The 22,688-nt window shown below is 39.9% G+C and overlaps 3 protein-coding genes across 5 annotated transcripts in view; 2 read left to right on the plus strand and 1 right to left on the minus strand.

Moving 5' to 3' along the window:
* Nucleotides 1-1,584: 1,584 nt before the first annotated feature.
* wfdc2 (WAP four-disulfide core domain 2) lies at nt 1,585-3,308 on the plus strand. Of its 2 annotated transcripts, XM_067591890.1 has the most exons (4): nt 1,585-1,742; nt 1,942-2,085; nt 2,258-2,395; nt 2,497-3,308. In XM_067591890.1, exons 1-4 carry the CDS (start codon nt 1,640-1,642, stop codon nt 2,628-2,630), a joined length of 519 nt encoding a protein of 172 aa, XP_067447991.1. In that variant the 5' UTR covers nt 1,585-1,639; the 3' UTR covers nt 2,631-3,308. The 2 variants fall into 2 exon arrangements, with proteins under 2 accessions (XP_067447991.1, XP_067447992.1); XM_067591891.1 differs by lacking the exon at nt 1,942-2,085 and having other exon boundaries at nt 1,595-1,742.
* Nucleotides 3,309-4,004: 696 nt separating this feature from the next.
* Nucleotides 4,005-15,290, minus strand: pigt (phosphatidylinositol glycan anchor biosynthesis, class T). The gene is made up of 11 exons (XM_067591889.1): nt 14,842-15,290; nt 13,629-13,806; nt 11,502-11,629; nt 11,225-11,325; nt 10,516-10,690; nt 10,287-10,384; nt 10,033-10,189; nt 8,118-8,318; nt 6,592-6,757; nt 6,348-6,431; nt 4,005-6,233 (listed from the first exon to the last, which is right to left on the minus strand). Exons 1-11 carry the CDS (start codon nt 15,251-15,253, stop codon nt 5,984-5,986), a joined length of 1,950 nt encoding a protein of 649 aa, XP_067447990.1. The 5' UTR covers nt 15,254-15,290; the 3' UTR covers nt 4,005-5,983.
* Nucleotides 15,291-16,361: 1,071 nt separating this feature from the next.
* The window catches only part of phactr3a (phosphatase and actin regulator 3a), a 31,273-nt gene continuing 24,946 nt past the window's right edge, over nt 16,362-22,688 (plus strand). For both annotated transcript variants that reach the window (XM_067591894.1, XM_067591896.1), the window contains exon 1: nt 16,362-16,615. In XM_067591894.1, the coding sequence (XP_067447995.1) occupies nt 16,513-16,615 (103 nt within the window). In that variant the 5' untranslated portion in view covers nt 16,362-16,512. The remainder of the gene's footprint in view (nt 16,616-22,688) is intronic.

The following is a 22,688-nucleotide window of genomic DNA, read 5'->3' on the forward strand; positions in this document are numbered from 1 at the left end:
TTTTATAGCTGAATTCAAAACAAATCGTACAATCACATAATTAGCTTCTCTTTTATCCAGAAAGGGCCAAGTCAAGGGAAACTGAACTTGCTTCAGATTCTTGAAGATGTTTAGAAATGGCATCAAAAATCTAAAGCAAGTCTTTCTGGATATATTATGACCTGGATGACTTTTATGCTTCATGAGATGGAGCTCAGCCAGACTCATCTGAAATCTAATACAAGCAAAGCTGCACGCTGTCAGAGAAAAAAAAGTAATTGAACACACCATCTCATTCATTTGTCCCTATCCTTATTATCATGGCTTACGGACCCAGCGTTGTTCTTCACGCTCATAAAACTTTCAATAAAAGAAATGAAAACATACATAAATACAGAAATTTGAATATGATAAAAGAAAGTATATTACTTGAGAAAGGCCCTTCTGTAAAATAAAGTACTTCTTCTCTTCTTCTTCTTCTGTAAAAGTGGGTTTTAAGATGAAAGCAGAAACAGGCTCAATCATTGTTAAACTCAAGAACAATAGCACTACTTCACAGCAGATTTATAAGAAATGGTGTAAACAACTAATTATACATTTACACAAATGGTGAGAGTCCACAAATCTCATTTCATTCAAAAACTGTCTTAACAAGCATGAGGAATGCTTTAAAAGCACCTTTTGAGTTGCTTGTCCTTGATAGTAATCATAAAACATCAAGTGTTGTTGTAGGAAGTCATTGTTACAATTGCAGTGAAAGTATCTGGACGAGCAGTGTGCAAATAAACACCACAGTTGAACATGTTGTTCTCCATCTGTCTCAGTTTGGAAGACATGGCTCATTAAGACATATACTCAATATGAATGTTATGAAAACAGCTGTGTTGTCTTGGTAAGAACTAAACCACCTCCACAGTTTACATGTAGCTCCTTATTATACCAGAAGATGGCAATACAGGGTGAGACTGAGAACGCTCCGTGCTGTGGAGGATTGTTTGAAAAGACGAAATACAATGTAAACCACTCTTAGAGGAAAATCATTTGTCAAATTGTTACAAACTGTATACTCAAGCCTGAAATCATGGATTAAATTAAAGGGTCATGTGGTTTAAAATGGGCAGTGAATGCAACCAAGTTAAATGCAACAACAGACAATTATAATCTTAAAAGAAACTGACATAATTATCATCTAGCACGACCTAATCAAGAAAACAATAACTGTCACCCTTATTATCCCTAAATTATGTCCACTAGCCTTTTGTGTGTGTGTGTGTGTGTGTGTGTGTGTGTGTGTGTGTGTGTGTGTGTGTGTGTGTGTGGCATATAAGCCATCATGGAAAATGAAAACCTTTTTTCAACATTCAAATTTCATTAAAACTAAAATACCACTATTTGGAAACTTTCAAAATAAAACTATAATGATAAACAGAATTTCCTATAAAAAGTAATCCTCCCTCCTTGAGTCCTAAATAAACTCTGTTAGAAACATCTGTTGCTGTCAAATCTCATCAAAAACCTCAGCAGTGATGAAGTACAGAGACGGGAATGAACTCTACAGGCACAAGGACCCAGCATGCTGTGACTGGGCTGCCAAGCCTGCAGGTTGTATACTGGGATATTTGTCCAAACAGGAGTACATTCTTGCGTGCAAGAAGTTAACATGGAGAAACACTGGTCTGCAGTTTGTGCATTGATTTTAGCTCTTGGTGCATTTCTGCACTTTAACTCAGTTTTTGCTGCAGAATCTGATGGAAATTTAACAGGTAAGTTTGTTTTGACTGAGATGGTCATTTGTGTGTGTTTTTTATACTCTACCAATCCACAGATTCCTTCTGAAAAATGCATGTTTGTCTTCTTCATTCCACAACACAAAGTTGTTTGACAACCAGACACCTTAGTTGACTATATCACAGTTACTAAGCTGATGTTTTCTTTTTCTGCTTCATTGCTTCTTTCTCTCAGTGACTCTCCCCAAACCAGGCCACTGCCCACGACGCCTTAACGTTGTCCCATCACATAAGGGGTGTACGTGTGATGAAGACTGTCCTGCAGACCACAAATGCTGTGTCTTTGACTGTGGAGCTGTCTGTGTCCCTCCTGCTTTCAGTATGAGCCCCAATGTTGATCTTTTTTTCAAGTTGACAGCTGTTAAATCTTTTGTTAATTCCTCTCAGTGACTGAAAGCATGAATCAAGCATGGACAGTCTCTTCTACTTAAACACCAGACTTTTTCCAGACTCTCTGTTACAGTGATAAACTGATTTCTCTTTCCCTTCAGCCAAGCCAGGAGTGTGTCCTCGCAGGCGTTGGGGCTCAGGGCTGTGTGCGGAGTTTTGCTCTAATGACAGTGACTGCCCCAATGATGAGAAATGCTGCCACAATGGATGTGGACATGAGTGCATTGCACCATACACAGGTTAGATATAAACATTATACTCCTCCTGCGGTGTTTGTGATATCTTCTTTATGATCCTGAACACGTTGTAACAGAGTGTGTTCTTGTTTCTGGTGTGACAGTGAAGCGAGGTCGATGCGCTCAGCCCCAAGGAACTCCCATGTGTGCTGAGTACTGCTACCATGATGGTCAGTGTCCAGGAGAGCAGAAATGCTGCAGGACAACCTGCGGCCACGCCTGCAGCGAGCCCTGCTGATTGGACAGCCAGCGACTCAGCTGCATGTGTGCACTTATTAAAGCAACAAGAAAATGTGTTGAGCGATGAGAAATCATGTTCACTAAATCTCTGTCCATCTCAAAAGTATCCCATTTTGACACGACTTTTGAGCATTAATTGCACAAAGACTATTTGTTTGGATCCTTTAAGGTATTAAATCTATGCTGTCCGTCATTTTTTTGAAAATACATTGTGATGGAGTATTTGCTCCACTGTTTAGGAAAGCAAGAAGTATAGAGTAGCCTAATGTTTTGCAGTTATGAAACAATCAGGAGGATAATCCATTAAAGTTTACTTTGAACCTTTTCTCATAAAGCTTTTTTATAAAGAAAAAATGATCAACTTGGGGAATACCCCTCAACTGGAGATGGATATGTCGGTGGTGTGTGCCAAACTGGCCACATACAGTAAGCAATTGTCAGTCATTGTCTTCAAAAGACCTTTGTATACTTTTAACTTGATTAGTTTACAACTTAAGTAACCTTTTTTTAATGTTGATAACATTTAGGTCACAGTAAGTTCTTGTGTGTTAGTAGTAGTACTGTATATTCCATTATATTCTCTCCCCTGCTGTGTAAATGGCTGAGAAATGTACTGTACTTTCTATTGGAAATTCTTTGTATTTCAACTAATAAACATGTTTCCAGTAACTAGAAATGTGTTGTACATTTATCACTTCGCTGGTTATAGGTCTTGAGTTTCACCGGTGTCTCTTTATGGGCTTTTTAAGGCGAGAGCTTGGCTGCACAAACAAACGAAGAATAAGGCCAAGAATGGAAAGTGCTTACTGGCAGAAAACAAGACTATTTAAAGATGTGGCCAAGAACATCTGCTGCCAAAGGTTTCAACACTGCTGCACCACATCACAATGCATCTTTTTTAAATATATGAATAGCCAAGTTCCCTTTTTTCCCCCCTCAATGTATAACTCGAAAGTGTGCTTGAAGTGAAGGTTATGTCAATGAGAATTATGACAAGCCACTCATCACTGAAGGTATGTGTCCTTGAAAAACAAACTGAAGGCTGAAGGCCAGCAGAGGTTCAGTTGTTCTCTGGCTGTATACCTTCTTGCTTAGAGAGAAAACATAGTTTGCAGCTGACCAGATATGAGCATCACTTGTGTGGAATGCTGCTTTTTCCTTTGTTTGTGTTCCACACTGTTGCCAAACGTGCAGGGGTGAGAATCTGTGACCGGCAAAATACAGAGACTTCTGTGTTTGTTCTCGCTGAGTGTGCCAGAAGTGGGGCCAAGTTTGTTGACACAAAAATGTGGGCACTCAGTGGGAAGTAATACAGCTCCGGCTCTGGTGCAGTTAAGAATGGTGTACCTTCTTTCACAGCTAGACATTTCAATAAAAGATATTTGTCAGTTTATTGTAAAAGCAATAATGAGAAGGAAGTTTTTGCCGAACACACAAAACCGCTGCAAACATTCACATTCTGCTCACTTTTTCACAGCATGTAATACAGAATGGAGTTGTAGGCAGCTGAGCAGAGGATGTTGTTGTTCTTAGTAAAAAGTTATAAAAAAAACAACAACAAAAAAAGCAAAAACAAATGCATATTATTTCATGGTATGGTAATATTTCCAAAAAAAAATCTGTCCATTTCCATTACAGTTGACTGCTTTGAACTGATGCGTGAACAAGTTAACAACCCAGATAAGTGACTGAGAGGTCAACAGACAATCGCATTTAACATTCAACAAGGTTAGGTCTCAGAGGGTTGGGGTTAGGGGGGGCACAAAAGGTTCTTCAAAAGGTATTTCTGGTATTTTAAATATTTATATAAATCTAAAATATAACATTATGAACTCCTCATATGCTTTCCAAATGAATGGTAATCTTATAACTAAGTAGGAAGGCTGTGTAAACTGACGTATTTTCAAAACTTAACGTCACATTTAAATATTGTTGATTCTGTATGATAAATATTATATATGCATGTGTAAGAGGACTGTCCTTCACTGCCAAATTGTATCTAACATTTAACTTAATTGATATTTAATTTTAGCATTTTTAGATAGAATATTGACTGTAATAAATATTGATTAAATGTTTAACATGCAGAGGAGTTTGCAGTAAATATTCTTTTTATTCTTTAGTGCCTGCAGTCACATTCCACCTATCAGAGAGTTGGGCAGTAACCTGCATGTAGCCTGACAGGCAAAACACAGGGCAAAAAGAGTCCAAATTCCTTGCCACTAGCTTATTGTTGTGAGTGTATGACAATAACTGAAGGCAGCTCAGATGTGTAGATCAACATTTTTATCACTTCCTCTTTTGTCTCATCTGAATTTTGACAGCTGGACCATAAGAAGATACAGTTCTGAGAAATTGAAGTGTTTGACGAACTGAGGCTGTAAAAGTAAGGGCGACAAATACTGTGTAGGATTTTGATCACCAGTGGAAATTACCGCCTTAACATTCAAGCATGCATCCAACAATGAGTGCAAATTAATCATTTTTTACACAACACATAATTCCATAAAATAATGTGACTGCTCAGAGACAACCAAAATTGAAAAGAAAAAAAAAAAAAAACTGCTGTGGTTTTTGGTAAAAATTCAGCATCAATATTTTTATGAGCATATTCTCTGAGCATATATTATGACTAATGAAAAATGTGTTAAATAATACAAATGACTCAGCAACTATTTTACCAAGGACATGTCTCATAAAGTTTCCCAGTTCAGTCTGCTGTGCATTTTTGTAGTTGGACACAGGAAACTATTTCCCAGTTATTAGATGTCTTGTCATGAACTGAGGTTTGAGAAAATGTTACATTCTGACTGTGGTTTGGTGTGTGACCAAATGTGGTTGTCTTTTTCTATCTGAGCTCTGAGGCTTTCATAATGCTGTGTAAGTCCGAATTAGTCTCATGTTTGTAGAAAGTCAATTTTAACACAGCTTCCTCATTTTGACAAAATGACCTTGAGAACTTTCTGGTTATATTATGATGTGGCGCAGTTATGGCTTCAAACATTCACAAAACAAAAACAACCAAGCCAAAACACTCTGGTGCAGTTACCACTGCAGCATACTGCACCAGACTTGTTTTTTTTTTACTTGTGAAACAATAACAAAGCTCTTTTGTTCCATCCAGATCCAAAGTCTACATTTGCTTGTCCTTAGCCGACAGGAAATTATCCCGAATACTTTAATAAAGAAAATCATTTTTTTGTCTCCTTCTATTTAGAAACCAAAAAGTTGACAGTTTCCAAAACATTCGTACCAGTGCTTGACTCAGTTCTTCCCTGAATATCACATATTTATCAGTGGTTTCACCAAAAGGAAAACTTCCTTTCTAAAAGTTGACCGTTGTGTCCAGCCTCAGAGTGGCGGTACACCTCTCATCTTGCGTATGACGTTGGCTATCCGTTTGGCCAGTCCTGGGCTAGGCTCTTCTATCTGGAAACTCCGGGTCAGCAGGTTGTAGAGGGATCCGTAGCCCACGGCCACAACAGTGCAGGTAAGGCAGATGACATTATACGGCATGCTGAAGTCTGGAGTTGGTAGGTTGACCAGCAGCGGCTCCGTGTAGACACGCACAAAGTAGCTGGACTCTTCTTTACACGGAAAACTGGAGGGAGATGGGATCATTTTATTTCCGGACAAATGTGTTTCTCAACAGGAACTCTTAAGTGAGTAGAAACAACAGACATTTTCCTCAAGAGTAAGAAAACTGTACACTTACAAGCTGCTAAAAAGTGGGCGTTCCCGAGTGATGTTCGTATCCATGGCGACAATGCTTGGTACAAGAGAACTGATGACTGAGGACCTAAAAGGTGAAGAAATAGATTTCAGTCAGAATTTAGTTTAACAAATTTTCAAACCATCTACCTTTAAAATCATACAACATTTACAACGTTAAAACGTGTCAATCTTCTTTCCGCAACTTCTGGAAATAAACAGTTTTGAAAACAACTCTACACACGTACCCGACATAGAAGCCGTGGTTGGGGTCGGGGGTGTATTCAGTCCACTTGAGCAGAGCCCTCTCGAACTGCACAGTGACCTCAGTGACTGAGTTGGGAGGAAGCTGGACGAGCATCTCCAGCAGGTGGGGCCTCACACGGTCTTTAGACGGCTGGTAGTGGATGAAGCCTAGCGGAGAAGGAGAAACATAAGTGAACCTCAAATACCTTTGATTGACTGTTTAAACATTCATCAACCCTTTATGACTTGCAAAAGTTTTATATACATATGATATAATGTGACAATATTCCAAAACTAATTACATAAAAACCAGGAACCGAGACAAGTAGATAGACCACAATAATATATCTTCCACCGCAGCCTTTATAACAGAAAATGTAACTCGTGTTCTCCTCCTTGTGGTGAAAAGAAGCATTTGCATGGAATTAAATGAGAAATGATTCCTGTGAGGAAACTGGGAATGTCCAGTATCTTATACTGGACTTAGGTGGTAACGCAATCCCATCACGCCCAATGCAGAGTCAAGCTGATCACTGCCTCACTGCTGAGTGAGAGGCTCACGTGATGGGACGTTATTCTCTCAGGCTTCACATAAAAAGATGATGTGCTGAATGACGCGCTAAGACATTTAGACTACAGAGGATATAAAGAACAGACTAATACAGGAATAAATGCATTTGAAAAGTTTACCGTATTGGACGTTTTTTGTTCCTGGAAATACATCTGAAAAATTGGGATTGTCTTATATTCGGGGTCCAGTAAATGACGTGTTCACAACATCAGATATTCTTTTTGAATGGATAAAGTACCAGTGTAAAACTGACTCCTACATGCAGTGTTGCATTATGGGTTGTTAGGCTAGTGAGCGTCTTAAAGTGTATTTTTAGTGAGTGTGTTAGAGTCAGTCAGCACTAAAAGTGTTTCGTTAGTCCAGTTTAACCTGCAGCAGTTTCTGAATACTCATGTAACGTGTTTTTCTGTCACGGAGGAAATAAATTCATGACAAATGAAAACGAGCCCAAAGCGTCTTCTGACGTCTCTACTACAGAAACGGAATATGTCAAGCTGCCAAATACCGCTGTCCCAGATGATAAGGAGCTCTAAAACACAAACAGGCAGTCTTATAAATATTTTGACTGCTTCCAAAAGCCTGGCAGACTGTGTGAATATGTAACTACTATGATGGAAGTTATATTCAAAATGTATTTTTCTAAGAACAGGTGTTGGAAAAGGGGGTTGTCTTATAATCAGAGTCACCTTATATTCGGGCTAATGTGATATTTAGGAACCAATTATTTTATAACATCTGAGGTATAAAATATTATTATTATTATTTATTTTTTTAAATGGTGGTTACCGCGATTGTTTGAATGGCTTTTTTTTGTGCGGTAAGGATATAAGGATATTGTATAAGGCCTATTTGATTTCTGTAATCTCAAAAAGTAACCATCGCATGTTCCAGGGTTTGGCACATTTACTGCATGTTTGAGTGCGCACACATCCATTTGTGCTACCTAAAGTGACTCACTGGGGTTGTTGTCCTTTCCCTTGCTGGTGACTGTGAGCGTGTGGATGTAGAGACGAAGGTACCAGGGCACCGAGTCGAGCAGCAGCACAGGGAATGACCTGTAAGGGTGGTTGTTGTACATCAGTGTGTGAATCTCTCCTGTCTGCAGCCCGTAGCCAGCCACGTAACGCTCAGCGTGGAGCAGGGGGCGCAGCATGTCACCTGCAGACGGAGAGTAGAAGACAAGGTGCTTTAATGGTCGTTTATGTAAACAACTTTACAGTAAAGACACTAAGATATACATGACAATAAAAATACTGGTAAAGTTTAAAGTTAAAAAGCAGTGCAGTTTAACCAAAATGAGTACACCCCTGGTCAATATCACGAAAAGTAATCAAAAATCCTGTCCATTTGATACAAGTTTCTATTTTTAGAGAAAAACCCAAGAAGAATTAAGCCAATTCATTTGAAAAACAGAATGTTTGACTAATTAAACTATAATGAAAGGTCCATATTTTAGAACGAACTGCAACGAAAGCCCCAACACTGTTCATTAGTGAGACTTCATGATCCAGATTCGATCCTCCTGGGCAGAGCAAATCTGTGAAAATATGTTCTGCTATTCTTCACAGATTATTCTTTTCAGCTGCTCTTTGCTGGAGGGTTTTTTTTTTTTGCTTTACCTTCCATTTTAAAATACTCTAAAGAAGACTATTGTATTCATGTCAGGTCATAGTTTTCACTTTTTTCATCTTTATTAACTCTTGTGTGATTTTTGCAGTGTGTTTGGGATCATTGTCATGTTGGAAAATTCCTCTCCCGCCGAGCTTCTTGAGACTGGGAGTCATCTTTTCATTCAGTATTTGGGTATATAAACTTGCATTCATAGTCCCATCTATAAATGTCATCTCTCCTACACCTTTTGCACTCATGCAGCCCCCATATCAGCACACTCCCACCTCCGTGTTTCACGGTCGGCACTATGCAGTCCTGGCCAGGTTCACCCCAAACATGCTGGACCCCATCTGATCCAAACAAATTTATTTTGGTTTCATGTAACCAAAGAATGTGCTGCCAGCATTTATCAGGCTTCTGTTGGTGTTGTTTGGCAAAGTTTAATCTTGTAGCTTTTTTGTGAGCAATGATTTTCTTCCTGGACGTCGTCTGTGGAGGTCGACTTCATGCAATATCCTTCGCTTCGCACTGTCTGAGCAGTCACTGACATATAATCCTTGTGCCGAGATGCACTTGACCGTCTGTTTTTCAATGCAAGGTTCTGTAAATAGCAAATTGTGTGTGCCGTCATTTTTCAAGGACCACACCACTGCTGCAACTGTGTTTTGGCTTCTGTTCACTGATGATCTTGTACCCTCCCTCATCTTTATGAAGTCTCACAATCTGGTTTCTTACTTGCTTTGTGTTAATTCCTCACCATATGGAGCCATGTTGCATTAGACACAACCCAAACCAAAAGTGAGAAAGTTGTGGTGTTCACAGGTTCTTTTATAACGTTGCTCAGGCAGTTAGTCTTAATTGGAAATCACAGGTGTAATTTTTTTTTGATTTGGTGGTCACAAGTGTCCTCACTTTTGTAGCATTGAGGTTGTACTTTGAGGCCTCTATTTTCAATGAGGTCTATCTAACCTGTTTGTTTTTAATTACAAATAAGATCAAATACCCGACACTTCACCCTAAAAATACTACAGTTAGTGAAAGATCATACAATTTTGGATCATTTAACATTTTAGTGATATTGCACAGGGGTGTACTCAGTTTTATTGTTTGCTGTAGCGACAAACAAATGCTACAACAAACAAATGCAAACTGACACATTTTTGTTAACTCGTTTACAGTCTTTCTTCTTGCTTCGTACATAATTAAGACTATGTCCAGCTCAGCACGCAAAGCTGTGCAATGCGCTGCTGTTTTCACTCACCTTCACTGGATTTCCAACGAATTAGCAAATTGAGGGAACGCGTGTTGCCAAAGGTGGCATGTTGGGTCAAATCATAGACAGAGAAGGTTCGTCTGTCCCCGAGCACCACTGCCTGGCTGAGCAGGGTTGTGGCCGGGCTTAGCTCAAACTGCTCCCCCTGCAAAATGACACCAAATTTCTCTTAGAAACCACGAAACAGTGGGGAAATAGGATTGTACTTTGTGTGACGATAGAATATTGTGACTAAATCAAACCTCAGGGTTGTCTGTGATGTCTATATAGATTTTACTGGAGGAGGCCAGTGGACAAGCTTCTGTCAGGGTCCGAGAGAACATCTTGAACAGAGACCACTCTGAAGGAACAAAGGTTTAAGTTAACTACATCCAGGAAGATGTCATGGTACTTTTTTTTTCGTCTTCCAAACACACCAACCCGCAGAAACTCTGAACTTGATGGTGGATGAATGCCGGTGCTTTTGCTCACCTCGTTTGCCCTGTCCAGAGGTGTGCAGGTCAAAGACGACATTCAGTGTCTGCCTCAGCTCCCATGATGTGGTTTTGCATTGCCAGTCCTGACACACTGGTCGGATGTGCACAGTCTGGGAATGAAAACTGCTGTGGAAGAGTTTCTCTGACTTCAACAGGACAGCGAGACCAGCCTGTAAGTGCAATATGGTCACATAAAGGAACAGAAGAAGAAACTGTTAGCTGCAGTGACGGGCATTTAAAGGTGCAATAAATGACATTCAGCCTTACTGGACGTCAGCAAGCAATTATTTGCTGTGTAAAGATATAGTGGAGTAATGGTGTCCTGAGCAGTGAATGAAGTCACTCCCACTGTGTGTGTTGTTATCCAAGCTTCTCTGTTCTTTGTTTTGGTAGCCACACCGGCCGTCCGTGCACGTTAGTGCGTGTGAGTGCATGTGAGTCCCTCCGCGTACTCCATATCCGTTTCCAAGATGGCAGCCGCATCACAAACTTTCTTAAATTACAGCTAAACAGTTCACTTAAATATGTTTCTGAAAGCATCTGAGGTGAGAAATAAGCAATGCAGTAAGAGCATCTTGATCCATATTTGATCAGCACTGCGTAGGTTGACAGTTTGATCTGAGTTTCATGAGCTGTCGGTAAACACAAGTTATGAATGTTATGTGTATCATTCAGAAGAACACAAATGGCGAAGAGACACACACCTTGGAGCCACATGGCAAGAGTTTCTTCCAGGGTGTCAAATTTTCGGTGCAAACAATCTCTCGTGGGAGGGTGGCATAACGAAGAAAGCGGTGGTCTGTCTCTTCAAATACAACACAAAAAAGCAAAATTAGTCGAAGTAATGCAATGCATTGTGAACAGCATCTGTAGCACTTGCGTGCTAGAGAGCAGCTGATCACACCATTAGAGTCTTAGAAAATATAGAGGGGAGATTGTGGCATAAGAGTGCTGAACTAAGCTGAAAAAGCCTCACTGTACCATTGCCTATACCCAGCGGTTTGAAGGAGGCACTTGGCTGAACAGTGTTGGTGGAGTCAATGAAGTTCAATGAGGCGCAGAAGATCCCCGACAAAACATTCGTCAGCTCCTTCCATGTACCATCCACACTAAAAAGACCAGAAAAATAGTACGAAAATGGTGAAGGGGCTGACAAAGCACATACAAGACAGTTAAGTACTTTCAAAGTGCAGCAACATATGAAGAAACTGCACTGAAATCAATTTCTGGGAATTTCTATTTAAAGATTTGAAGAGTTGATTATGCTTATTGTATGTAAAATTTATCTTGAGGATAAATATAAAGCTATTTCACCTCCTTGTGCTTAAAACATGGGCACTTAAATGTTTCCATTTTTCTCCTCTAAAATACTATACATGAAAATTTAAGTTGTCATTTTAGCTTCTCTTTATTCCTGTTAAATATAAATCATAAATATAAATTGTCGTCTTCACTATATTCTTTGGATTGCGGTTTATGTTTAGAAAGATCATTTGGTTTTTAATGATATTTTAATATATTTAGCATCTGTCCTCATTCCAATAACGGATGAAACAAACATTTTCCTGAGCCAAACATAATGATGACTTCCAACATTCAAGCCAGCTATTATTTGCACGGGAGAAATGACTCTCTGCATACTGTATGTCGCTGGTTGATAAAGCAGTCTGATTTATCAGACAGAGACATACATCTGAGTTGTGTTCTTCTGCCTTTGTTCAAGGAATTCATCCTCTGATTTTCTTCTTGGATCCTGGTATTAATTATTTCTTGGTATGCGCAGTTTCACACAGCATGCCACATTACCATATTTCTAATTCTGTTTTTTCCTGTTTCCAAGTTCCTATGACTTTTACCAATTTCTAGAAAACTTGCTTTGAGCCTGAGGTGGTAGAATACAGTACTGTAGGTATAAAAAAAAGCTCACAAGGAAGCCAACTAGTTCCTGATAACAGCAGCATGTCTATTGTTGCAGCAAGGTTTTCCCTACTCCAAACACAAATTGTTTTACAGCTCCTTTGTATTCTGTCGAGCCTACTGTCAGACATGAGTATTCGACAATGATGATTTTTTTTCCTGTGATGTGATTTTTGAGAACTGTTCCAAAATGGTGAGTCTACAGAAGCTTTGATCTTTCCGATCTTTCTGATCTTTCTGGACTGACACCGCAGCCTCATGTTCGCCACTGATACCCATTATAGATTAAAACTTTCTATCTCTCTAGTTAAAATTCATAAGTTTTATCCAGATTCCTCTGATCAGTGTGTGAAGTGTTGCTCTCACGGCTCCCTTATGAATTCTTTCTGGTTTTGTACAAAAGTGAACAAAATGCAGAATGAAATCTAAGAATGAATATCTATTATCTATCTCTATCTAACCTCTACCTATCTAAACAAAAACTCAGTTCTCAGCTGAGCTGTGTATTTTTCAGAGTGCTGAAAAAATGTCCTATGAGATGACAGATTATGTTTTCCTCCCTTGTTTATAAGCTCATTTTAAAACACTGGAAAAAACAAGCTGATTGACGAGAAAAGACATTGTCTGAATATAACAATAAAAATGAAGCAATTCAATGAAGTATGGAAGTACATTTATGAGGCCCCATAAGACTTGTGGCATGGCTGGGAAGGGAAGGGGGACTCCAGTGGCGAACACATGACAGAGAACTACTGTGAAGTGTGTGTGTGTTATGTTTGTAGAGGGTTGAAGGTGGGGATAGGAAGTGTTTGTGTTATGTGTAAGATGAATGACGTGATAATCCTTGGAAATATGGATGTACATGTGTCTTATGTCTTATGTATGTAAATGTATTAATGTTTCATGTTAGTCTGACACCATCCTAGGATAGTATATACTATCTTAAACATTACAGTATTATTATATATCTACTTAGTAAGAGATTATGAGCAAAAAGTCAAGGTGGAAGGCATTAAATCAAAATTTTTAAAAATCATATTTAAAAAAAAAATCTTCTAGCACAACTGTACTAGGGTGATGTCACAATAACGTGGGTCAGTAATCTACAGGAATAAGCAAAATTGTGTTCGTTTCAAGATAAACTTTCATTTCGCCTCCGATGCTCTTCAGCCACCAGAAGACTGCACTCACTCTGTCACAGAATCCTGGAACCAGACCCAGAGCTCAGCCCCGGGGGGAGATGGCAGGAAGGGCTGCCCCCACTGCATGGTCCTCCAGTATCCCTGCGTGAAGGAGATGTGCAGCTCTCGCACTGAGAATTTGGAGATAACTTGGCCCAGAGACTTGGGGAACAGACGGTAGTGGGACACTGAGAAATAATAACATTACACACGTTAGTGTTTGAAAATGATGAGCAACATAACTGATAATTGATGTGTATTTGGATTTACAACTGTGATTTACATCTGTGGACATTATGGACTGTGTATTAAAGCTATTTTGTATTCTGTCACAGTTGTCCAGAAATAAACAAATCTAAAGCTACAGGAGTGGTTAAAAGACTAAATAGTTTTTCTATCTCATCATTGAATGGCAAAGTGAATTCAATTAGGGGTGCTCAAGTGTTGAGTCAACTTTCATTTTGGAGGATGTAACTAGTTGTTGAATTGCACTGCAATATACTGAGATATGTTTTTAGTACTTCTATCATTAATATAAAAAGTTATGAACAAACATACAACATCAACAAACAACATAAACTACTTGATAAACTGCTACTTTTGGTAAGACAATGTGTTCTGTTGAAATGGATTAAGGACACTCCTACTACCACGATGTGGTATAGAGATATTTTTAATTTTCTGCATGAGAATACTAACTCTGTACTGAAAGGAAATGTTCAGGACTTCATAAACCTGTGGAGACTTTTCTTGGATCAGCTTTCTTTTGAAACGTGTAATACATTGATGAAAGGACAATGCTCTCAGGAAAGAAATCCTTTGAGAAGGGACACTGACGTCTGACCAGTGATGGACTGATGATGGGACAAGGATATATGGGGTGGGGCTGGACTTTTCTGGACAGTTTTATGGTGTGTTTTTTGTTGTTATGTTGTTGAGTCTCCATGTATGTTGATATTATAAAAAATAATTAAATTATTTTTTTAAAAAAGAAAAAAAAAGAACTGTATCTTTACTTGAAACGCTTCATTAATGTTCTTAAGGAGTTAGTAGATTGATAATACCAGATATATTTGACTTGTTTAATACACAGACATAAACATTATCCATTAAAACGGAAGACATGAATGTCCAGGTTAATTGTATAACCGTAAAAATAGTTTAAAAAAAAGGTGCAAGATATTTCTGCAGCATGTTTACTCACTGCTATAAGTTAGCTTTACCTTTGTTTCCTCTCATGAAATCTGTCTGCCACAGGGTGCGGAACTGGAAGCTGGCGTAAATATCTCCCGAGTGCAGCGGCCTGATGACCAGTTCCTCCTGAAAATCGTCTTTTGGCTGTGGCAGAACCGGAGGAACCTCTGGAGGAACCTCGGCTCCAGGCGCAGGAGTGCCCTGTGTTGTGTCCTGTTCGTCGGCTGCTGCAGCACCTGGAGTCGCTTCCCACCGCCTCTCCTCCACTGCGGGCTGCTCGGCCGTTTGGTCCGCTGTTTTAGCGGCTGTTTGAGGACTATTGAGCGCTGTGGCATCGTGACCATTAATTAATGTCGCGTCTTGACTGTCTGCGACAACAAACACCGACAAACTAATAAGAATAAACAGCACTGCCGGGCAGCTGCATCTGTGAGCTGCCATTTTTCCTGCAGTGGGGTGGTGGGCCTTATTTTTTTCCCCACCCGATTTCCGATAAGACCCGCCCTACTCTGCCTCTGATTGGCTACATTCGTTGATTAGGTTGGTCAGGTTTATGTATGTGGAGTGTGATTGGCTATGATTAGGGTAAGAATCAGGATCAGAGCCAATCAGAGGCTGAGTAGGGCGGGTCTTCGCAGAATGCGGGTGGGGAAAAAATAACGCGGGCGGTGGCGGTTCACTTCCGCGTTGACGCGTCATACGTCAAACCAGCCAATGGGCTGCCTCTGTATGAAATCCTGTGGCACTGAACCTGCTTTGTTTTAAGCAAAATACTCAGATTTTTTATTATATTTTACGTGGAAAGCCTAACGTGAAAAGACTATCTACTTTATTTAAATCAAATGTTCTAATAACAAATAATAACACATTTTAAAAGTAATTTTTAATGTAGACGCGGTACTATTCATTCCTTAATGATGCTTTCCATTCACCGCCTGGATTTTGTTCTTAGGGTTTACACATAGTGTTTTTAACAATATGCCTGCCGCGTTTATGCACATAATGTTCTTTGTTTTGGGCCAACTGTGCGTTACAGAGACATGAAAGGAAGCAACACGGAAATTACAAGGTAGCCTATAGTTACATCCTCCACCTTTAATTTATTTTTGTATTAAATGTATGGATGGTAAATGCACATCGTCAGTTGATCAGTGTCATAGTACAATTGGGCAATATCTTTTGAATTCTCGATTAATTAATTACAATGCTTGCATGAGTTAATCTGGCATTTACAGCGTTACCTGGGCTGGTTAAGACCATAATAAAGCGTATAATAGACCCAAAATAAACGATGCAAGAGGTGCATATGGACATCTGAATAAGATCCAAATAATTGCTCCAAATAAGAGCCATAAAATAAACATTCAGTACAAGATCCATTGTATGCAGCATGCTTGTGTGGAATATTTTGTCGTGTTGCTGGACAGGGACGGGCATCATCGGGGGCATATCACCCCTCCCACATCCACACATCATTGCGCGCACACACACACACACAAACACACACACACACACACACACACACACACACACACACACACACGGAATTTCTGCTCAGCTATGGCTCCCTGGTAGTTGCTCAAAGCGGCTGTTGTCAGAGCGAATTAAATCTGCACTCGCTCGCTGCTTTTCCTCCTGACCTTGTCTGCCTCTGGTTGGGGTTTTCAATATTTTATTCAGGATTCCTCTGCTGTCTCCCCATGGCTACATCGGATGGACTAGACGGCTGTCTGCAACGAGGCAGATCTCAAAGTGACCCGAACATACTCACCGAACCGGGCATCGATTTGGCTCACGGCACAGGTAAGATAGACGCGTCTGGATATTTATTTGCCATAAGTGTTTTTTTATGTAGCCGCTTCTTTGGCGATGCAGAGGTTTCAAAAGGCATCCTTTCTTGCACAGTTGGACATCGGACACCAAGGGATAATTAGCGCGTATGCTTCCAACCTTGGACGTTTAAACACAGGCTGTAACACTGAATCGTGGAGCTGCAAATTGAAAATTAATGTGCCATATCAGCGTCTATGAATGGCTGCATGCCCCTCCAGATTTGCGCGTTATAAAGACGCCTGTAGCCCATTGGGTTGTTATGGCTGCAAGTAGTATTTAGGAATCAGCGTGTAGGCCATTTAAAATATTTTAACGCGAGCAATATTTACAGTTACTATTGCCCTCTGCACGATGCAAACCTCACTATTCAGCGCATATATCTATCATCTCCAAATCCGCATCCATGGGTGCTCCATGATGCCAGGCTAAACGTATTTGTTGTCTTATCTGAGCCACCATTACCCTCCTTATTCAAGAGGCACATGGGTTTATGCTTTAGGTTGCATTTTAAAAGGGCACATGCACATCTTATTGTGTATGCCTATAGCTCTGTCACTGCTATTGACATCCCCTACACCCCCCCACCCTCCTCCCCCTTTCCCCCATACTGAGCCGATCACTGTTATGATCAATGACCCGGCCGTCCACGTGATGTGAGCTATAGGTGGAAATACTCCCCAATTCAGCGCAGCCATGCGCTCACAAGAGATCGATTCACCAATTCATGGATCCTGCAGGTGTGCTTTTCAACATGGAGTCCCAGTTTATCTCTCAGTAGTCAGTGTTAGACATGCATATAGAATAATGAATTGATCTTTCATTAATAAGAGGAGAACAGCAGGGAGCAGTCATGCTCTGCACTTTCTCATGAACTCCTGCAAATAAACTTCATGTGGTTCTTGTTGTGTTTGCTGTGCGGTAAATGCTCCTTACTCTTGAATTACCAATATACCTTCAGTGCAAAATGTACATGGTTTGATTTTTTTACATAAGCCAAGCTATTTATGGTCATATTGTGTGGGCTTGGAAAGAGTCATTGCTTACTCCCACACATGGTGAGTTTTACGCACATGAAGAATGCTTGACTGAATGATTCAGAAAAAAAGACTGTCATTCACCTTTCAACCGTTCACTAATGAGGTCCGTGTTTTTCACATCCCTGAAATCACACCTGTCTGCTCTCATCAACTGCCCATAGCACATTTTTAATGGACCCTTGCTGAATTCAAACCTCCTATGGATGATTTAATTCACACATACGTGGATGTGATAATGTCACACTGGGTCTTTGACACACCTGAATAAACAACACAGAGGCTTGGCAGATCCGCCAGGCTAGTGATGAGAGCTAAAGCCATCAGGGGACACTCAATATCAGCCTCTAACGCTGGAATATGCACAACTGCATTACTAAGATGTGAATATAGCCTACTGTGCAAATGAAAGACACAGTAAATACAGTTGTCATTGCAAGGACAATGTCAGTGTCTGGTGACCCAAAGTACACATTGCCCGTCCCTCTCTGTGTGGATCATCACTGCGCTAGCGTCTGGGACAACAGTCTTTGCCAAATGATTACTTTGGCTGCCTTTTTCCCCCAACACAGTGGCCCTTGCAGCTGCAGAGGCTGACACTGTATTCATCCACTTATTCAACACAGGAGAGAAGAGTCAATAGAGATGGAAGTTACAGCTGACTGTCACAGAGAATCAGAGCAATGTTTTCTCTTGAATTGAAGGTGCTGTAGTCATAACCTCTGCACTCTCAGAGAAAGATAAGTCAGTGTCGGTCTCAATGCAACTGTAGCACACTGCTGTTTCCTTAAATCGCTTTTCAAGTGCAACAAATAACATTTCAAAGTGTTCATGTCTGACTCAGATCTCTTACCTGTTGCTATAAGTTTTTACTTTGAGAGTTTGTCTGGTGGAAACTGAATGGAGACGTCCTCTTTGAGCTGCTGTTTTACAAGTATATTTTGAAGCTATTTAGGAGCATTAATCCAGAGCAGCGGCATATAAACTTGTTTAGTCAGTTTGTTCAGACAATGATCCTTTAGATTGCCCTGCTAATAAAATGTCACTTTCCCTTAAAGTCCCATTTAGTCATTGCAGAGTTTCAACCTAGGTAATGGTGTGGAGAGGACACCTTGAAGCTTTGCGGACAGGGCTGTCCCTGTGGCTCCATTCCATACTGTAATTTCTCTGTGCTACAGAAAGGTGTACACAGCTGCATGATGAGGCAGGAAGTTTGCAGAGACACATTTTGGACACATTTCAGGACAAGTAGAACAGGAACTCTTTTTTCTGAAAGGCCGGTGCAAGTGGGGCTGCAACTAACAATCATTTTCATCACCAATTAATCTGTCCAATGTTTTTTGATGCACCCACATTACTACTGTTAGATAATGCCAGGCTAGCTGTTTTCCCCTCTTTCCAGTCTTTGTACTAAGCTGAGCTAAGCTAACCAACTGCTTGTGGTAGCTTCATATTTACTTACAGACATGAGAGTGGTATCAATCTTTTCATCTACTGTAACTCTCTGGTAGAAAACGAACAAGCATATTTCCCAAAAATGTCAATGTCCTTTACTTTACCTGTCAGTCAGTTATTTGATTTATGGACTAATAGTTTCAGCATTAGGTGCAGATGACCAGCTTTTTATTTTGTGAAAACAGGTTCTCCAAGGAATGATCTAATCAAAATAATAAATACTGTAACACTTCATAGAAAAAAAATCCCCTTTGCCTTGCAGTCTTGGGAAGTCAAACAACAGGGTCAGCGAATGAACAGTGTCCGTAAAGCTTACAGGAATTTGCCATCTTGCAATCATGGCAACTAAAGCATGGTGGATCCTTGCTCACATGTCAGCTTGAAATGTTTGGACCCATAACTACCAGCGCCCACTGATCAGTATTTTTTAGGTCGCATCCTCCTCCTCCACTAGTCTTACTGATACCTGGATAATCCTCTCAGATCTGACATCAGAAGAATCTCTGAGGACTGCATGTATAAGTAGAGCCCCCCCCACCCCCCCCATGAACAAGGAGACATATCAAACCCCGTGAAAGCTGATATTGAGCCGTGACGATGACTCACCCCAAACCAGAGCAATGTCTTGTACATAATACCTCCCTTATGCTCAGGCGATGAGTAAATGTGGGAAATTGTGAGTAAGCGGGTCTTATATAATGTGCTCCCCATTTAAGAAGGCTTTGTTAAAAATGAATAGGTAATAATGTACACAAAATGGTATTGGTGCCGCAGGAATTCCTTACATAAGATTATAAAAAGCAAGTTGGTTTTGAGATCTGAATGAATATGAGCTGTGGCATGAAACAATATTAAGGACGTTTAAGCTTATATACATTCACACACGTATTCAATGAACCAACCCTACTCAACTTAAAATATGTATATTCTTATCCCCTCTCTGCCTTTTAGTACTCAGAGAATTAGAATTAAGAAAGTAGGTTAATTTTTCAGTGGAATCGGGGGATTAAAGGTGAACAAACCTGGACACAGAGACCTTCAGGGTCCAAAATGAAGACCTTGGTGGAGGGAGGTGGTACAAAATTCTTACAAGGAGAGTCTTAACACCAGCCTGGTGCTGACAGGCAGTGAACTAGAAGAATCTTTTTTGTCCGCCCTGTAATGAGGCAGTCAAGTACACTCAACAGTGTGGAAAAGGGAGATAAAGGAAAGCTAGAAGTGGTGCAGTATTTGGTGCCTTTTCACTGTTGCTGTGTAGTAGATAGATGAACTTTATTGGACTGCAGGCTGGTTACAGGACTAAGTACACTTGTAGAGGCAAAGCAAAAGAGCACAATCACACATATCTATCTATCTATCTATCTATCTGAATGATTGTCAACATCCCCTACAGCAGAGAAAGGGTGTGAACTTGTTGCATTCAGCTGTGGATCATATGTGTAAGTCGATAAAACAACAGCAAGAGCAACAGTGAGAAGTGAGAAGTTTGTCCGTCTAAAAAAAGTGAGAATCGGGACACCAGAAAATAATTCATTTATTACAGCAAAGTCTGTAAATATCGAAGTGTGACATCACATCACACTGTCTGTTTTTGGTATAAGTATCAGTATCATTAAGCAAAAATACACCACCACACACAAGAGGATAAAGTGAACCGAGGAATGCTAAGTACTTACCAATAACTATTTTATTAGCATGGTAAGTGTTTGAGGGGAGATCGTTACACAGGAAGGTCAAGTTAATATTTGTGTCTGTATATTTCTCATTAAAGTGAGCATAGTTATCATGTCTTTACAGTTTCAGATGGGCTTTAAATTGGGTGATCAGTTATTGGAGGGCAAATATTGGTTTTAATATTCCCAATTTTTTCAAATGGCTCCATACTGTGTGGACTACAGCAGTATTTCTCACTGTCTCACTAGAGCTGAGACAATTACTTGATTAGTCACTTCAATCCACAAAAGAATTAACTGGCAACTATTTTGATCATCATATAATTGTGTGAGTCATTTTTCAAGCAAAGTGCCGGAAAATCAACTGGTTCAAGCTTCCAATGTCATGATTTGCTGCTTTTTCTCTATTTTATATCTCTGTAAATTGGACTGTTGATCAGAGACATTTGATAACATCACTTTGGAGTTTGGAGAATTCAGACATGTATTTTTCACTATTTTATGACTCACAGTGAATTTTGGGGCCTCCTATTTGTCAAGTAGTCACGCAATACAACCTGGATTGACAAGTAAATTTACAGGATCTTTTTCAGTCTCCCAAACTTGTACTCTTTTTAATTTTTTTTTTTTGAATATAACACAAGAACACGTTAAGCTACATACACACATACAGTTCAAACAACAAACATAACCAAGTATCTTGATAAACAGTCAGGATATACTGCATTGTAGTCAGATTTGATATTCAGAAGAACCACCTGCACCTACATCAAGCCTGGCATAATTAAGTTCTTACTTCCTATGTTCAGTTGCGGAGCTGTTATTCACGGCAGAGTCACGACTCATTCGTCATGGTCAGCCTTAAGGGACTGTGATTCAGTCAAGGCCACCTGTTAGTAGTAGCCACTGGAGAGCTATTCATTTCTCCCCTCCATGATGCACAGAGGTCCCCACAGAGGCCAAGGAGAAACACTTAACCATCTAAAGTGGTGACTCTAACAGTGACTTCCTGGTTTCCTGACAAAATATCTCCTCTTACCATCATGAAATTTTTACTCTTTATTATTAATTGATGTAGCTGGGACTGTGGGAGGCAGATCTTACAAAAGGAATGACTGTATAGCTGTAAGCTGAGAAAGTGATACATATCAGGCCATGGCTATATATGGTATAAATCAAATCTCAGTTAAATTATGATTAGGGCTACAACTTACTATTATTTAATTGTTTTTTCATCTGTCAATCATTTCTTCAATCAATCAATTTATTGGTTAGTCAAATCACCCAAAACATTCAATTAACAATGAGAAAAATGAAAGAAAAGCAGCAAATGCTTAATAAATGACTCAAATCATCAATCAATGTTCTAAATTCCAGATTGATAAGTGATTAATTGAACCATGTCAAATATACAAATGGTAAATGTCATCATATCGCCCAACCATACCCCTCAGTGAATCTTGAAGTTTGTCATAGATTCCTGTGTCCATATAAAGAAATGAATGTGATGGAATCTAATATGGTACATCATTCATACAAACATAAACACCACTGAGTCATCAGCTAATTGTTTTCTACGCCTCGCTAAAAGAACATCTTTTTGTCTGTAACATAACTGGATGTTGTACTAACAGTCCTGTCACATTGTGGATCTATAGCCGCTGAGTAGTGAATGGGGATAAGCTGCATCTGGACGCCTTGTTGAGTTCTGCTCTCTGTGGACGCCTTCACTGTCTTTCAGCGGGCCATGAAAATGGAGTACAAAAATGACGCCGGCGACAAAAGCTCTACATCATGCCTGGTCCCTGTGGATGCCGGAGCAGATTAGGCATTTGACAGTGTTTGAGCCATGTGTTGCTGCGGCTGTTGTTTGTGTGTGTA

Source organism: Thunnus thynnus, chromosome 6 (assembly GCF_963924715.1).
Source record: "Thunnus thynnus chromosome 6, fThuThy2.1, whole genome shotgun sequence".
NCBI lineage: Eukaryota > Metazoa > Chordata > Actinopteri > Scombriformes > Scombridae > Thunnus > Thunnus thynnus.

Excerpts from the sequence above, each read along its gene's own strand:
- wfdc2 (XM_067591890.1), top strand. The coding sequence starts at position 1,640 with ATGGAGAAACACTGGTCTGCAGTTTGTGCATTGATTTTAGCTCTTGGT. Across the intron at positions 2,086-2,257 it reads CTGTGTCCCTCCTGCTTTCA|CCAAGCCAGGAGTGTGTCCT; the intron begins GTATGAGCCCCA and ends CTTTCCCTTCAG. Across the intron at positions 2,396-2,496 it reads GTGCATTGCACCATACACAG|TGAAGCGAGGTCGATGCGCT; the intron begins GTTAGATATAAA and ends CTGGTGTGACAG.
- pigt (XM_067591889.1), bottom strand. The coding sequence starts at position 15,253 with ATGGCAGCTCACAGATGCAGCTGCCCGGCAGTGCTGTTTATTCTTATT. Across the intron at positions 10,385-10,515 it reads CTCTGGACAGGGCAAACGAG|AGTGGTCTCTGTTCAAGATG; the intron begins GTGAGCAAAAGC and ends TTGTTCCTTCAG. Across the intron at positions 6,432-6,591 it reads AACCACGGCTTCTATGTCGG|GTCCTCAGTCATCAGTTCTC; the intron begins GTACGTGTGTAG and ends TTCACCTTTTAG.